This window comes from Coptis chinensis, chromosome 8 (genome assembly GCF_015680905.1).
Source record: "Coptis chinensis isolate HL-2020 chromosome 8, ASM1568090v1, whole genome shotgun sequence".
NCBI classification, from domain to species: Eukaryota; Viridiplantae; Streptophyta; class Magnoliopsida; order Ranunculales; family Ranunculaceae; genus Coptis; species Coptis chinensis.
Genome location: NC_141463.1, coordinates 14559690 through 14575963, shown reverse-complemented (window position 1 = coordinate 14575963; position 16274 = coordinate 14559690). Strand labels below are relative to the sequence as shown.

General features: G+C 38.1%; 1 protein-coding gene and 1 pseudogene across 1 annotated transcript; both read left to right on the top strand.

Annotated features, from left to right (window-relative positions):
- The first annotated feature begins 8957 nt into the window (after positions 1-8957).
- Positions 8958-11534, top strand: CRC (Plant-specific transcription factor YABBY family protein). Its single transcript, XM_086578389.1, has 7 exons — positions 8958-9136; positions 10018-10149; positions 10298-10397; positions 10516-10564; positions 10834-10909; positions 11140-11199; positions 11293-11534. The coding sequence occupies exons 1-7, from the start codon at positions 9065-9067 to the stop codon at positions 11329-11331; spliced, it is 528 nt and encodes a 175-aa protein (XP_086434515.1). The 5' UTR covers positions 8958-9064; the 3' UTR covers positions 11332-11534.
- Positions 11535-14343: 2809 nt separating this feature from the next.
- LOC147480134 (agamous-like MADS-box protein AGL80 pseudogene) lies at positions 14344-14853 on the top strand (annotated as a pseudogene).
- The last annotated feature ends 1421 nt before the right edge of the window (positions 14854-16274 follow it).

Sequence of the window (16274 nt, the reverse complement as noted above, 5' to 3'; positions counted from 1 at the left end):
CATCATTTGAAAACACAATCAAGCAAGCGACACACTCACAGTTCATAAACAAACAATAAACATAGCATATAAGCATACCACAACCCTGAGCTACCATTCGTTCTTTAGCCGAGTTGCTGAGATTACTCAGGAAATCCAACCCGGCTAAACAATGTTCGTCATAACATGGTTACCCCAAACCAGTACGGGGTACCAATTCGTTTGCAGTAATAACACATAAAACACAAGAAGACGAACTGCCCATGTTACTCCAGGAAACCAGCTCTATTGTATCACAGCTTATAAGCTGACAACATAACAAAACAAATTTACAGCTCACCCTCTCCAGGCACAACAGTTAATTCTCCCGGCACGAGCGATTCATCAATTTCAGCATCCCACCCATCCACAACAACAGATATTCCATCAAAGTTCAAACTCATGAGCGCATCCGACGCAGCAGCTTCAGTTCGCGTTACCATGGCTTCTGGAATAATCACTGAAGAAGCGAGCACACTACCGACGTCTCCCTGCACCTGTTCCACCACGGTGCGAGACGTACAGCGTGCATGTTCCTCTTTCAAAGCGTTATAGTCCGCCTCCAGTTCAACAAAGTCAGCATCTAGAATGTCATAGGCCTTGGTAGCGTCCTGAGCAACCTTCTTGCAGTGTAAGGCGTACTCGTTCAGCCTACCAATCTCCACAGTCGCTGCCAGAACATTTTCTCAGCTCCCTATAGTTTTTGCCACAGCTCTTCTGCTTCGGTATCTTTCAGCATCTTGGCCAGACTCAAAGCTTGATGTGCTTTCTTCAGGTCTTCCAGTTCCTCGTGTTCCATCTTTGCGGCCTCCTGAACATTTTTCAGCTCGTCGAACAGCTTCACCACAGCTTCTCTATCTGCCTCCGCGAACTGTGCAATCTCCTTCAACTTCTGAAAACCACTTACGAGCTGCAATTACACACATATGTTAATAGCCAAATCACAACAGCGAGCATAGGAGAACAATTACATCAAAAGTAGACAAACCCACGCACCAGACATTGTGCAACTTCCATTCGCTTCAGGTTATCCGCCAGCCCTCTCTCATCCAGCTCCTTACGGTTGCCGTCCAGAGCTATTTGTTCTAACAGACAGGCCGATAACTTACTCGACCTGAAGCTACAATCACTGCGCTTCACAGTTCGTTGTGCCCCATTGTCGTCCAGATACACAAACTGTGCCTCTAGGTCATCAGAAACCACAACAGCTTTTTCCACTTTCTTTTGCGGGCGCTTTCGCCCGCCCCGGATCGGGTTCATGCCCCCATCGAGACGGACTAGATCCCGCCCCAAAAGTGGCCAAGTCCATGACCTGCTCGGTCGCCCGACTCCGGCGAACAACCGTAGCACCAGCCGGACCACCATCAGAGCCGCCCCCTACGCTGGAACTTTCCCCAAGAGCGTGCCACGCTACTTTGGCAACTCGGCCAACGTCTTGCTCAGAGGCGTCATGTCGTCTCTTCTCCGACCTGCTCCTTGCACGAGGATTGAAGACCACCGTCTCCAACTCTACAGGAGCATCGATCGACCCCCTCAGGTCGGGAGCTCGACCCACCAGCCCTAAGGCACCACCTCTAGCAGGACGTCTCGCGCCGCCACGAGCACGGTTCCTATCCTCCCGCGTCACCAACTCACTCGTATCGCGTCTCCATCACCTCTCGCCTTGTCTGACCTCGGGCTCGATCCTTTTGCGCTTTTTTTTCGGATCGCAGGTCCACCCCTTTCCACAAAGAAATGTGCAACTTCAGGCAGCTTCGCTTGTTTTTCTGCTTTCGAAATTCACCAGCGAACCTCTCTATCTCCCCGATCGGTTCGGCGTTTTCCGCGAAAAAATCTACAAACAAAGTAGAAAAATAGACCAGTTAGAACAACAGTAAATCACCAAGTAAAGCTACAAAAGAAAGACATTCCTACCCACCGGATATGTTACAAATCCTAGTTTGCAACCTACATCCATTAGCACAGTAGTTGCCAACTAGCAGCAACGGCCTCTTTGTCCAGGCCTCGTTGCTTACACCGTCGATCATAGCAGAACGCGTCGTCATTGTTTGCAAACTAAAGTTCAAGTTCCCAGATCGCCTCACAACGTAGTGCTCAACTATGTCGGCTACCCCTATGTCGTATTCCCCACTCGCATTCAACATGTCAAACACCTTAAACAATCGCCAGGTGTTCCCAACAAACTGACAAGGAGACTTCCAGCAATGAGCCAAGAAATCACACACCAGTTTCGAGAACGGTAGTTGCATATGCGCTCTCAGCTGGCCCTCACAGATGATTACCCCCCCATTCGGCGGGTTGTACTCTTCACTACGTACATTTTCACTCAACCGGGGCTCGTATATCTCCAAGTTGGGAATGTTGATCTCATAAGCTGCCCTCAGTTCGGGGAACGAGCTCGCAGCACGACGATCTACTGCTCTAAGGGGCAACTCAATTGATGACGACATCTCCCCTCGACCTGACGTACTGGCCACGGCACCTTCTGACCAAGATCGAGTATTACCCTCATCTACCCTAACTTCCTCATCCAACTCAGTCTGAAGGCCAACACTTACCGATTCTTCGTTATCATCCTCATACTCTCCACAACTTAATGAAACCTCACGAACCTCTTCCGACCGAGTGTCATCAGAGTCAAACATTATAATGTTTCCTTTTTATCAATTACTCAAGCTTAAACCCTACAACCTAACACTGGCCTACCTACTTAAGAAATCGCACTTGAACTAGAGGAAAGCAAATTGGAAATGAAAAGGTAAATAGCAGCAGAAGCACTCACCTGAGAAACCCTAGCTTGCGTTTTTGCGGAGAAGGAAACAGGAAATACCTTTTTGGTTGTCCCAAATTTGATTTTGTACAAACCGCCCGTTCAGTTACCAAGAAGTTATGATTACAGCCTATGCCCTAGCCCGCACACGTGTTCCAAGGACCTGTTTTTTCAAGAGTTCCGAATAACGCAACGCCACGTCTCTTTACCAACTGCTACGATTCTGTCACGTGCCAGTCACGAACTACCTTCCCTTTCCGCCAAATCATCATGCCACATGTTTCAAAATCTACGGCGTCCCAGTCGGATCATCCACCTCAACTCGCTCATGCTCCACACGTTCTTCCGGTTTTTCTCTCAGCAGATCGTTTCCAGGCGCATAAACAATCTACTGAGAGGGGGCTGTGTAGGGGATATGCAATATCACACACGCGTGAAGCATAAGCGAGCTCTAGACGTCGACCTCCAAGACCGATCTGTGAGCAGCTCCCTTCATATAGGTGGTACGTTTAAGCTCGATCAAGGGTGTCTCAGTACGAACAAATGGCCAGAGACAGAACGCCTCAGATAAAGTCACCACCAGGAGTAATCATTACCAAAATCTTACTTGTACTTCCCCCCACCGAGAAATAGGGACTACCGCGCCAACCTCCAATCAACACACGACTTATATTAAAACCAGCCCAACACTCATTCCCAATCTCCACCTTACACGTGTGCAAGAAGCATATGTGCCTGTAGGATTGTAACTTCACAAGCCTATAAATACCACCTATTTGAACTACGTGAGACCTGATTCCTCTCTCCCCAGAAAAACCAAGAGAGGATACGTAAGCAGCTCGCTCATCAGCGAACTCGGTCTTTCCAAAAACCTCAACCCATTCCCCTCTCTTCACTACTCCTAAAGGAAAACCAAAACACCCTTTACACACTTAACCTGCCTTTCTCAGCTTTTGGTGTATTTGGTCAACAATCAATTTGTGTCATCCTGTAACCTCAGTGAGCGCGTTTTTGCATCTGGGAAAGCGCGCTTCGGTAAAGATTTGAGACTAAAAGCGCTAAAGCGGCGAATTGAAAGCGCACGTCATACACTAGAGACGCTTTAGGTCGCTAAGTAATGAGGCTCAGACTAGGGGTGGGTAATGGGCCGGGTCGGGCTAGCCCGGCCCTAAACATTTAAAATCACTTTAGATATTAAGGTCGGGTCGGCCTAGCCCTAAAGTCAGCATAGGGTCGGGCGGGTCATAAGTCTAAATTTTAAGCCCTGACCCTACCCTAAGCCCTCTTTAAAGGCTTTAGGGTTGGGTTTTAGGGCCGGGCCTATATATTTTCTTCGTTTTACAAATGCCATTTTTCAGACAAAGGTTGTTTTTTTGGTTTCTGTGTTACAAATTTCTGCTCTGTATTTCGCTTTAATGGTGTGGACGAAAACCTTTAGTTCTAGACTTGGCTTGGATGTTAATAAAAATATAATTTATAAGAAGTAAGTGGGAAAATAAATTGAGAATAATAAGTTCTAGACTTTGATTTGATGATCAAAGGAATAAAGTCTTATTTTTTTATTAGGCTAATGCTCATCGTTCTTCATGGCTGCTAGATAGGTTGACAAGTTTTTGTTATATAAAACAAGTTATTGAAAGTACTCTTGGGTGTAAGTGATAAATTTCAAAGGACAATGTTATTTTAATTTAAAATATTTAACAAAGGGTTGGACAATTATGGTACGTGTATTTATAGTGAAAATGTGAAACTATAACTAGGGCTTGGTTAGGGGCTTTGATTTAAAGGTCGGGCCTATGTTTGAACCTTAGCCCTAGCCCTGCCCTAGAAGGCCTTAGGGTCGGGTCGGCACTACCCTAAACTCTGTGAGGGCTTTAGTTGTGAGGGCTTTATAGGGCTTAGGATCGGGTCGGTCAGGGCCGAGTTAGGGTCATTAGGGCCAAATTCCCACCCCTAGCTCAGACTCTACTTACGTAAACGGGTAAACCACTTCTTTTCACCGGTTAATTATGTGGTAGGCTGTGCAATTTAAGCGTTAAGCAAGAGTGCATAGCGATTAGGCCTAGTAATCGGAAATTAATCGGAAACTAATTGGAGTGATAATTCTGAATAAGATTTTCCATTTCCATAAGTAACCTATAACACATGCCACAAATAACTATTAGCTAAATGCATATTGAAGTGAAATAAAAATGAGAAACATATCCAACCATTACCCCAAAATGCAATCGATCATAGCCTAATTACATAGTCTACTGGTTAACATAAGTCAAATAAAAAACATATAAAATATGAAAAACACAAAAGCGTCAATGACTCCGCTAAAATTATATCATGGAAAAGTTGGTTTAAATTAGGGTTTATATATCATAGGTCTTTTGTTGTATAACTTTATATATACAAACCATGTTTTGAGAAAAGCATAAAACAATAAACCCTTAGACCTATTAATCGCCACTTTTTTAACACTTATTTGTGTTAAATAGCCCTATTAATCGGCATAAATCGGACTATTAATCGATTCCGCTTAGATCGGGATTTTTTCTGCTAATCGTATCGGCCAAGTAGCTTATAGTGCCTATGCGCCTATTAATCAGCTATTAATCGCCTATTAAACTGCACAGCTTGTAGGTATAGTTCAGGATTTTGGAATTTTAAAATTTTGGAAAATCGAAAATTGACAGTATTTCGACCCATGTCATATTTTGATTTTGACTAGTTTCATAATCATCTATATTTCTCGACCCTATGTTGTTTTTTTTGTTTTTGTGAAAAATCAAAATATCCGGTGGAATTCTGACATTTCATTCGGCAGACACTTCAATTTTGAGTTTTGGCTCTAGGAAACGGGTCAAAGGAATTGAGCAACCCCAAGCACCTTCAAATCGAATAATTTATTTTAAGAGAGTCTAATGGGGTTGTTATGCCCAAACACGTACAAGAACACGATTCCAATGAAAATGATAGATGGAGTGGGGTCTAAATTTTGTTGGTGTGTAACCCGGTTAAATTTGTAGCCTTATCTAGCAGCTCTATAATTAAGCTCACGAGCATAAACGCAATTTATGTCATTTGTGCTTAAGTTGTGTATAGATAGTAGAAATTGTGTCGTCTATATCTTTAAACATTATTTTTATGTGTATAACCTTCAATTTGGACATAAAACCCACCACCAATTAAAAAGAAATGTAATCTACAATTTTAGACAAAAACCACAAAATTTATTAAAAAAAAAATTTAGGACAAACCTAAAACAATTAGTTTGAGATATGAATCCCAAATTTCTATCCTTTACTAGCTAAAGTATTTTTTTATATATATAAATTCATAGGTCTTATTTATAGCTATATTTGGTTGCACCCATTGGAAAAGGATTTGAACCGTACCTATATCCCCTTAGACATTCCCTCCCCCCCCCCCCCGCAACCCCAAAATTTATAATTGGGAATTAGACATAACCCCCCACTCTAATTGTCTTTAGACATGCCTAGGGCTGTCAATGGATCGGTTTGGGTTGGGTTTTGGAAAATCCAAACCTGAACCGAACCGATAATATTACATCTAATCCGAAACCGAACCAAACCGATAAAATATATTGCAAACTGAACCCGAACCGAAAACTATAAAATCAATTAAATCTTAAATTAAATTTATTAATTTTAACCACTCAATTGATAAACACATACAAAATTAATCATAAATATTACTAAAATGGTATTTTATCGGTTCAGGTTCATATTAGTTCGGTGGAGGGCAAATCCAAAACCAAACCAATATCTTATCGGTTCGGTTCGGTTTCGGGTCGGTAGAGGGCAAACTAAATTATTAAAACCCAAACCATTTTTTATCGATTTGGTTCGGATCGGTTATCGAGTTATCGAAACCCATTGACAGCCCTAGACATGCCCCACACACACACACACACACATTTTAACGCTTGATGTCGGTCAACTAGGTTTAACTCTCATTGAAAGTTAGTTCAGGTTTTCTATTTTCTTATAATAAAATAATAATAATAATTTAAAACTTCTATGATGAAATGCCGAATATACCCTCAATACCCATCAAATACATGAATTAAAACATTAAACACCCGTTGAGTGTGTTCATCAGTTCATGCTTGTTAAATAGTAGAATAAAATTGCATACGAAATAGAAATCATTGAGGGCATATTCGGCATTTCATCATAGGAGTTTTAAAAAAAAATTATTGGAAGAAAATAGAAAACATTGACTAACGGTCAATGAGAGTCAAATCTAGTTGACTGGCATCAAACATTAAAAATGGGAGTGGGGGGGTTAAGAAAATTAGAGTCGGATGTTATGTCTAATTCCCAATTATAAATGAGGGGTATGCCTAGAGGTGGCAATAGGTCGTGTTGGGTCGGGTTCATGTCGTGTCATATTCGGGTCACGTGTTAGGAGAGCAAACCTAAACCCAACCCAATTACTAATCGTGTAGAGTTTGTCAAACCCAAACCCAAACCGCCTATATAACGGGTTATCCAACGGGTGACCCGCTAAGCCAGCGGGTCAATTTCAAATCAATTTCAGATCGGATTCACAGACAACTTATATACAAAATATTTAGTATTTCATGATTTTATTTATCAAAAAAATATATATAAAAAAATATGCAATAATTCTCAAAAACCATATATAATTTAATTACATATTAATAGAAATTGAATAATAAAACATATCTTTATCGAATTAATCAATATGATAGGATTGACAGCTAATCTTTCTCCTTTTAGTCGTTTATTTTAGGTAGTTGGGATGATAGATGAGATTTTAGATCAGTTTTGGATTGGATTCACAAACAACTTGTATGCAAAATATTTATTATTTCACGATTTTATTTATCAAAAAAACATATTTAAAAAAATATATATGTATTAATTTTCAAAAACCATTCATAATTTAATTACATATCAATGAAAATTAAATAACAAAATATATTTATCGAATGAATCAATATAACGGCTAATCCTTCTTCTTTAGTCCTTTATTTTAGGTTGTTAGGATAATGAAACTTATATTAAAACAAATTATACATGTCACGGGTTGATGACCCGACCTATTAGATCCAAAAACTAATCGGGTCTACTAACGGGTTACTCGGGTTAACATATGTTACTCTAATCCAACCAATTTATTTGACGGGTTTGGCAGGTCAATCCTTAAATGACCCAAAAACTTTTTTTCCAATCCAAACCCGCTAATTTCATGTCGGATTCGTGTTGGGTTTGTATGTCTTAAAAACCCTAAATTTAAAATAGATGTTGGCACGTGACCATAGTACAAAATATCGGAACGAAAAGATATGATCCAACGAATAATCATAACAAACTAACAATAACAATATAACAATCAGATCAAAACTATTGATCAGTTCCAGTGGACTTTGAACTTTACAACATTGATGGTGGTAGTACGATCACCTAATAATGGCCGTCTCATTCTGATTTTACCACATGAGATGCAAGTCAAGATGACAATCATTCTTTTGTTTTTTACACTTTCATTAATATTTGTTGCTGTTATTATTATCCATTTAATCATTTTTACTTTTGGATTGTAGGTTGCAGAAAAGATATGTTTATTAGTAACAGATTCAGAATCATAGGATAAGACGAAACTTTAATTTCACTTCGGTGAAATGTTAATATTAACATGGGGCGAAAATCGTATTGATTTGATTAAGCAATGTTTTTGGCGCTAGCTTTAGCTGAATTCAATTTTCAAATTATGTACATATCACTCACATCCCCATTTTAATTTGGTCAAGACTTTAAGGGTCAATTAGATGGAAGAAATTACCACTAGGTAGGCCTTCTTTCTCTCCACTCCACAGTCCACACTAAAAGAAAATTGCATGAAACAGTGAAACACTAGATCCACTTCATAAGACCTATAAATAAGAAAGAAGTTGGATGATTTACTGTATCCCATCACTGTGCCATAACTTTTTGTAGCATGATTGTATAGACTATATAGAGCATCCCACATTTGTTCACACACTACATGACAACTGCTCAGAAAACCAAACTCAGTAATTTTTGTGCGTCAAAATATCTTTGAGAAATTGGATCCGTACAGTTTTATGTCTGCATTTCAGCAGGATTTTTGACCACCTATAGTAACCCTAGATTTTCTTTCTGCTGTCACTCTCCACAAACTCTTTAAATTGGTGCTCACACCACTTCTTTCTGTTCACACTTCACACTAACTTTCAGAGAGTGTGACTTCCATTCCTTTGAGAGAAAAAAAAAGATGAGCATGGAATTTCCAACTTCAGAACATCTTTGCTATGTTCGCTGCAACTTCTGTAGCACTTTGCTAGCGGTAATTAACTAAGTATACTCCTGTGTTGTCAATGTTTTATGTTTCTTAATTAGCTATATTGTTTTTCCTTGTGTGTGTGTGTCTTACCTACTATATTCTTCCGTGTTTTACCAATACAAAGAAGTCCCAGTCTTAGAATCCCATTTTGCATTTGGGCTCAAATTATCCTAGGATGTAAGACTCTTTCCTATAATTATAGCAAGAACTGTCACAGTGTTCTTATTATAGCTATGATATATGCAGATGTGGTATTTCAGTAGTTTATGTAGAGAAAGCAAAACTGAGGGTGTCGTTACTCTATAAGCTCTTTTGTACCCACGTACTAAGACTAAGAAGTCCAGGCCAGTTCTTAATTCATGAAGAAATTCTGAAGAACACATCATTTTGCTTTGAAGCTCAAGTTCGCTGTATCTTGTGCTTTTGTCAACGACCTCCTACTACATGAATTGATAACGATATTTAAACTTAAATTTAAACTTGTTCATATATATTGCTTGTACCATATTTTGTTGTTACATATATTTGGTTGTTCATCTCAATATCTTGCTTTTTGGACCTGGTTTATATCCATTAGGTGTCCTTCATTCTAGCTTCCTGTGATTCGTAGCTTACTACCCTGTGGATTGATCCTACAGAAATTTTCCTTATGGTTTGGTCTGCCGCCTTAGTCTAAATTTAATGAGTAGTGGTGCCAACTGCGCTGCCAACGTATCATTGTGGCACTTTCCTACAAACTGCGCTTTCAATCATTACAAAAGATATATGATGTACATTACATACTATATAAACCATGATTGCATCATATTCAAGCTCCAGTTCAAGGCATGTTGTAGTGGTAACACATCAATGGAAGAAGTTTCATCATATTCTTACTATTGTAGGTTGAAATTCCTTTGAAACGAACTTTGGAGACTGTGACTGTCAAATGTGGTCATTGTAGCAGCCTATCCTTTCTTAGCACTAGGCCACCACTACAAGGTCAGTGTCTTGATCACCAGATGGGTGGTTTTCAGGTTAGTATCCTTACTGAGCTCATTGATATGTAAAGATGTTGTCTTCTATAGCTGGCCTGTGTCATAAAATACTTGCATATGAAAAAAACGAAGTGAAATGGCATTTATGTTTCTAATTGAAGGTGTTTTTCATTTTGATGGAGAACAGAATTTTTGCAATGAGTATCGGAAGGGACAGTCTTCAACCTCATCCTCCTCGACATCCAGCGTCCAGCCTATGAGCCCAACTGAACCTTACGTTGTCAAACGTAGATAAATTTGTTCTCTAACTTTTAATTAGCTAGACATCCATTATTTCTATCAGTACTCCATCTTACGTTATATCCTCAATACTTCTAATTTTTTTCTTGTTGGTTTTACTAACAGCACCTGAGAGGAAACACAGACTTCCATCTGCCTATAACCGTTACATGAAGTAAGCACACGAAACTATCACTTCCATTATCTTGTCTGTTGATCCAACTAACAGCTTAATTTGATTACAAGTACATAAATATACTAGTACATTGTGGTAATATTATTGACAGTTGTAATAGTAAATCCACACACATGTGATATTACTTCGTTAGTTCTTGAAGTTTTATGTAATATCACTGTATCTATGCCCCAAACCAATAAGGAAATTATGTATTTATAGTACTGGGATCATTTGGAAATTAATGCTTTCCTTTCTTGCTCCTGAAGGGAGGAGATACAGCGAATTAAATCAGCAAACCCTGAGATTCCTCATCGTGAAGCATTTAGCACTGCCGCCAAGAATGTAAGTGTGTATCCTGTATAGTTGACTCACTATTTAGCGTAGTCCCCATTATTTATCTGAATCGATGTTAATCTATTCCTGGAGTAAATTATGATATATATCCAGTACATCCTGTATTTTAATTGTGAATTCTTAATACATGGGGGCATGTCACATTTCTTCTCAAAAGACTCGTCCACATAGACAATCCTTAATCTCATTTATCAACGTACTTATTTGGTTAATGACAGTGGGCAAAGTACGTTCCACTTCCGCAGCAGGCTGGCTCGGTTTCTGGGAATAATAAGAATGTAAGACATCCATTAAAGTGTAATTTTTACCATGATATATGCCGGAAGTACTTTTGGTAGAAACTGATGGGTTTAAGGACTAACATGGTGTAGGAACGAGCTTCTTCTGGAAAGGAAAGCGTAAAGCCCTGATCAATCGCTCCTAAATGCTGGAACCTGCTTTCTTGCTTGGCGATTCTTATATCTATATATATATGTAATACTCTTTCATGAGTTATCTTATATATGTTTAATGTTGTTTGTTTCTTAATGGATTGCTAGATGTTTATCCCTCGGTAGAATACTGTAATCTTCTTCCATTGGAACCTATGAATATGCATTCTAATTTAAATGAACTGGTGTTGATTTGTACTAAAATTCAACTATATATATATATATATATATATATGAAAATAATGAGGCTGGGTTTGTGAAATGTGCAAACTGCAAATTGGCAATTCAAAAACTGAACCATATGAAAATTTGCCGTATATCTAATAGAAATTGCTAAGGTCATACAGCGAAAAAATTATGTGGTCTTCATCCCTCTTCACTTCATTGTATTTTAGAGGATGAGGAATCTAGTACACTGTAAATTCTAATGTAAGATCGTGAGTTTGTAATAGAGGTTGGGGCAGGCCGCCAGTGTAAGTGCATAACCCATTGACACTTCAAAAAAAGAATGTGTCGTTGAGTACCCACTGTCACTGTCACATGAAACATGAGGACCTAAATTTCGATAAAAAAAAAAAAAAAACGTAAATTTCATGAAATTTTTGAAAAGTTTGAAAATAGAAAGTGGTGTCAAATATGAAGTGCCGCTTTGAGGCATAGGTAAATTGGCCAGTCCTCAAACATTAAGCCTAAGATTCAAATTTTCAACAATAATACTTTTAAAAATATTCGGTCCAATAAAACCCTAACGTTAAAAATATGATATAATGCCCAATAATGCTTAAATCTTAATATATTTCTTTAAAATCCCCTATATATTTTACATTTAAAATTTTGATATATAACTTTTTATTTTTATTTTTATTTTTACAATTTTATTCATGAAAAATAATGCAAATATCATTTTTATACATTTTATTTAATAAAATAAATTTAGAAAACATTAGTTAAAAATAATTCAAAATCGAATTATTCGCACTTCGCCAAACCTTATAATTAAACCTTCAATAATTCGGTCAAACTACTAAAAAACTTCATTAAAGTTGTATTAGTCAATTAAGATCTTGAAAGGCCGGCTTTGAATTCATTTCTATAAAATTTGATTATAAAATAAATTTAAATTAAAAAATGTTAGCAAATTAAACCTAAACATAGAACTAAAAAAAACTTGTTAAAGTTTTTTTAAAATCGTTCATTTTATTATATAAATTAAACTACTAAAATTTTTTAAATTTAGATATTAATACTAAAATAAAATATATTGTGAAAAAATTTATTAAAATATATGTAATAAATGTTGAGGGCCTAATGAGGGTCGGAGGGCTTAACTTTCAAAATCTAGGCCCTTACTCTCCCCTCAAAGGCTTGAGGGCCGGGTAGGCCCAACCCACGAATGTGTGAGGGCCTCATTTTGAAGGCTTTTTCGGCCCATAGGCCGGGTCGGGACGGACGGGCTAAGGGTTTGAGGGCCATTTTGACACCTCTAGAAACAAAGTATAATCCCTAATACTGAAATTTTCAGTGCCAGCGAAAATGATTTTCACAAAAATTTTGTGAAAGTTTCAAAATTGGGTTCAAAATTTTTGTTCCTTGTTCACAAGTCACAAACCATGTTGTGGTGGTAAAATATTGTCAATTGGCATATTGCCAAGGCCACATTCCAAGTTCAAGATGGCATCTCGGCAAGAAGAAGTAACATTGAAATGGTTTTCCAAAGATGGCATCTCGGTGAGTAGAAGTAAATTGGGGTGGACATGGACAAGCGAAATTTACACATGACAAAAAATGGAAATGAGAACATGTGATCTCAGCAAGAATGAAAGTGTTGTAGCGATTTTACATGGGTTCAGATAGAATTCTTCTAAAAGAAAAACTTATTTTAGAAGAATTCTATCATATTAATTGGTAGAAATGATAACAATGCAAATGTCATATATTCTTCGCCATCTACAAATAGAATTCGAAGATAAATTTGGATTTATTTTTAAAGAGAAACATATGTATATTATTATTTGTCTTTAACGGGCTGTTTTTCAACCATTTTAAATAGAATGAATTTTGTTTGTAATATTCCATTAATCGAAGAAATATTCACCTTGAAATTTTATCTCATTCTAAAGGTGCATGCATCCTCATTACATTGATGTGCTTTTCAAGATTAGCATTTTATTTGAATCCTAATTAATTTATATAACATAAATACTAGAGGTGTTTACATTTCGGTTCGAGCGGATTATGGATGAAACCGGCCTAGGCATCTAGCTCGTAACCGAGCTGACCGGTTTTTAAAAATTAAAATAAAAACCAACCCATTACGGAATTGAAACAGAACACCGGCCAATAAATTGAAAAACAATTCGGTTTGGTTCCTTACAGTTTTGGTGTCTTACCAATAAAAAACTCGAAAACTATAAAACTATAGAAAACTAGGTTCATTCATTAAGAGCATGTCTATCTGAGGAACAATCACAAACTAGTTATTTAATTATTTCACCAAACCCAAAACTCTATAGCCTAGGGATGGCAATGGATCGAGTCAAGTACGATTATATGTAAAATTTAACAAATGTTAATCCAAAACTCGTCTCATTGCCATCCCTAGTACCTCCTTTTTGTGATATTATTGCTTATTAATCTTTTCTACTTTGTGACTAAAGTCAAGCCAAGTCTAAAATGTTTATTGCCAGTCTTTCACTTAACCAAAGCCTAAAACTGAAAACCAAATAGAGTCCCTAGGTTTTGGGTTTTAGAAATCAAGAACCGCCCATTAAAATTATCTGGTTCGGTTCAGTTCGGTTCGGTTCACAGTTTTGGGTATGTGAACACCCCCTAAATATCAAATAAATGTTGAATTTCTCACTTGAATTTTCTTACTAAAATATCTCAGGTCAGTTTTAAAAAAATTACAAACCAAAAAAAGAAAGACAATCACATATCACCACTCCAGGATCTATATAAACCCCTCCAGATTAGACTATCTCCAACCCAAACATGACTAGGAAGAAGGTAAAACTTGCATACATTGAGAAAAATGCTGCCAGAAAGGCCACCTTGAAGAAACGAATGGCGGGTCTGAAGCAGAAAGTGGGTGAGCTTACCACCCTATGTGGCGTGAAAGCTTGCGCATTGGTTTACAATCCAAATGACCGAAAACTCGATGTTTGGCCAAATCCATCTGAGGCTCATGAAGTCCTGAACAGGTTCAAGAACTTACCTAAGGTGGCAAAGACCGATAGAATGCTCGATCAAGAACGTTTCCTCACTGAGCAAACAGCCAAAATGAGGGAGCAACTGCAGAAGCAGCAGATGAAGAACCGAAGGGATGAGATGACTCTTCGCATGAACAACATTATGTTGGGTACAGCTGGTACTCATGATTTAGATATGCAAGATCTTATTGATTTGGCTCAGCTTCATGACGAGAGGACTATGGTGGTTCAGGCAGCGATCCAGTCTCACCTCAATCTGGCTGTGCCTCCCCCAATGGCCTCATCTGAATAACTGCATTACCTTTCTCGCCTTTGTCCTATCCCCTTTGTCCTAGATTTCTGGTTTATCAATAAGCATTTGTTTTTATTAATCATGAATATGAATGCTACAAATTTTGGATGAAATCTGTTTATTATTATATTGCCTTCATCTTTTTTTCTAACAGTGGACACTAAAATTTGGCTGCTCTTTAAGGACTTTCTCACCAAAAAAAATTGAACAAACAGATATAAAAGACCGGCTAACACCTAAACAAATGTTTGATGAACATATCCTCGCTAAAAGCCTAAAATTAATGATTTTCAAGAACAGGATTTACTCCGTCCATCTACAGAGAATCTGGTGCTTAAACTTCGATTGTTCTTAAATTGGAAATCCTGGCCCCTCCGTTTGTGTGAGGCTAAGTCCAATAGTGCGCCATCCCACCAAATATGACGAAAATTGTAATCTAATAGTGCGTTAAAACACTAACCCGTCAACACTATCGCTATTAATTTACCTACATACATATATAAAGCGAGTTTTAGCGGAATCGTGTATGCTAGACATGCCACTGACAATGGAGGGCAGAAAATAAAGCCCAACATAATTGATTTTCAAGAGTCTAATTTAACTAAATTTACTTTTCTATCCGTGAAGAAAAGATAAAGGGCGAGGTAAGAGAGAGCGGTAAAATGGGGAGTTGGGAATTTAATTTAGTCAAAAAGTGCCAATTTCCCCACACGCCTTTGTTGATGGCGCCTAGGGTGGTTGTTTTCTGTACATACCTAGATCAGTGGTGGGTGAGAGAAAAACCATTGGATCGAAAAACGCAAACCCAGTAACTGTATCCAATATTCTCTATTGTGATTTGGTGTTTTTGCTACCAAACCATTGGACTCAGCCTGAGGGATCAGATGATGCTGGAATCAATGGTTGCATTTACTTGACCAAGCTTTGATTGTGGAATGCTCGAAATGGAAGAAAATTATCATTCTTTTCTTTCTTTTTGAGGGACATTGAGGGGCAAAAGAGTTTGATAGGGGGCCAAGCATTTTGCCGACCTCTTTTGCTCTTTCTGACTTCTTTTACAAGGTGTGGGAGCCACAGATATTTATTGAGAAGAAGAACTGAGCCCCAATAGATATTCTCAAAACCCAACAGTGGAGGCCAGAATGCCAGACCAGCGTATCTAATTATCAAAATTCTTCTTGCAAAAACCACGTTCCTTGGAAGCACAAATCAGGAGTAACCCACCATTGGTCGTAAAATTCCATTACAGCCAGAATTTAACAATAATCAAGCTACAAATTTGTCTCCATTTAAAAGTACCACAGCTTACCAAACAGAAGACTGCATTTCACACAATTTTTTTTTTTGTCATTTAGGAAATCTGTCAACAATCAAGATAAAAACCAATTCGAAATTCAAGTCAAACGTATTTAAAAGGCAAA

Excerpts from the sequence above, each read along its gene's own strand:
- CRC (XM_086578389.1), top strand. The coding sequence starts at position 9,065 with ATGAGCATGGAATTTCCAACTTCAGAACATCTTTGCTATGTTCGCTGC. Across the intron at positions 10,150-10,297 it reads ACCAGATGGGTGGTTTTCAG|AATTTTTGCAATGAGTATCG; the intron begins GTTAGTATCCTT and ends GATGGAGAACAG. Across the intron at positions 10,910-11,139 it reads TTAGCACTGCCGCCAAGAAT|TGGGCAAAGTACGTTCCACT; the intron begins GTAAGTGTGTAT and ends GGTTAATGACAG.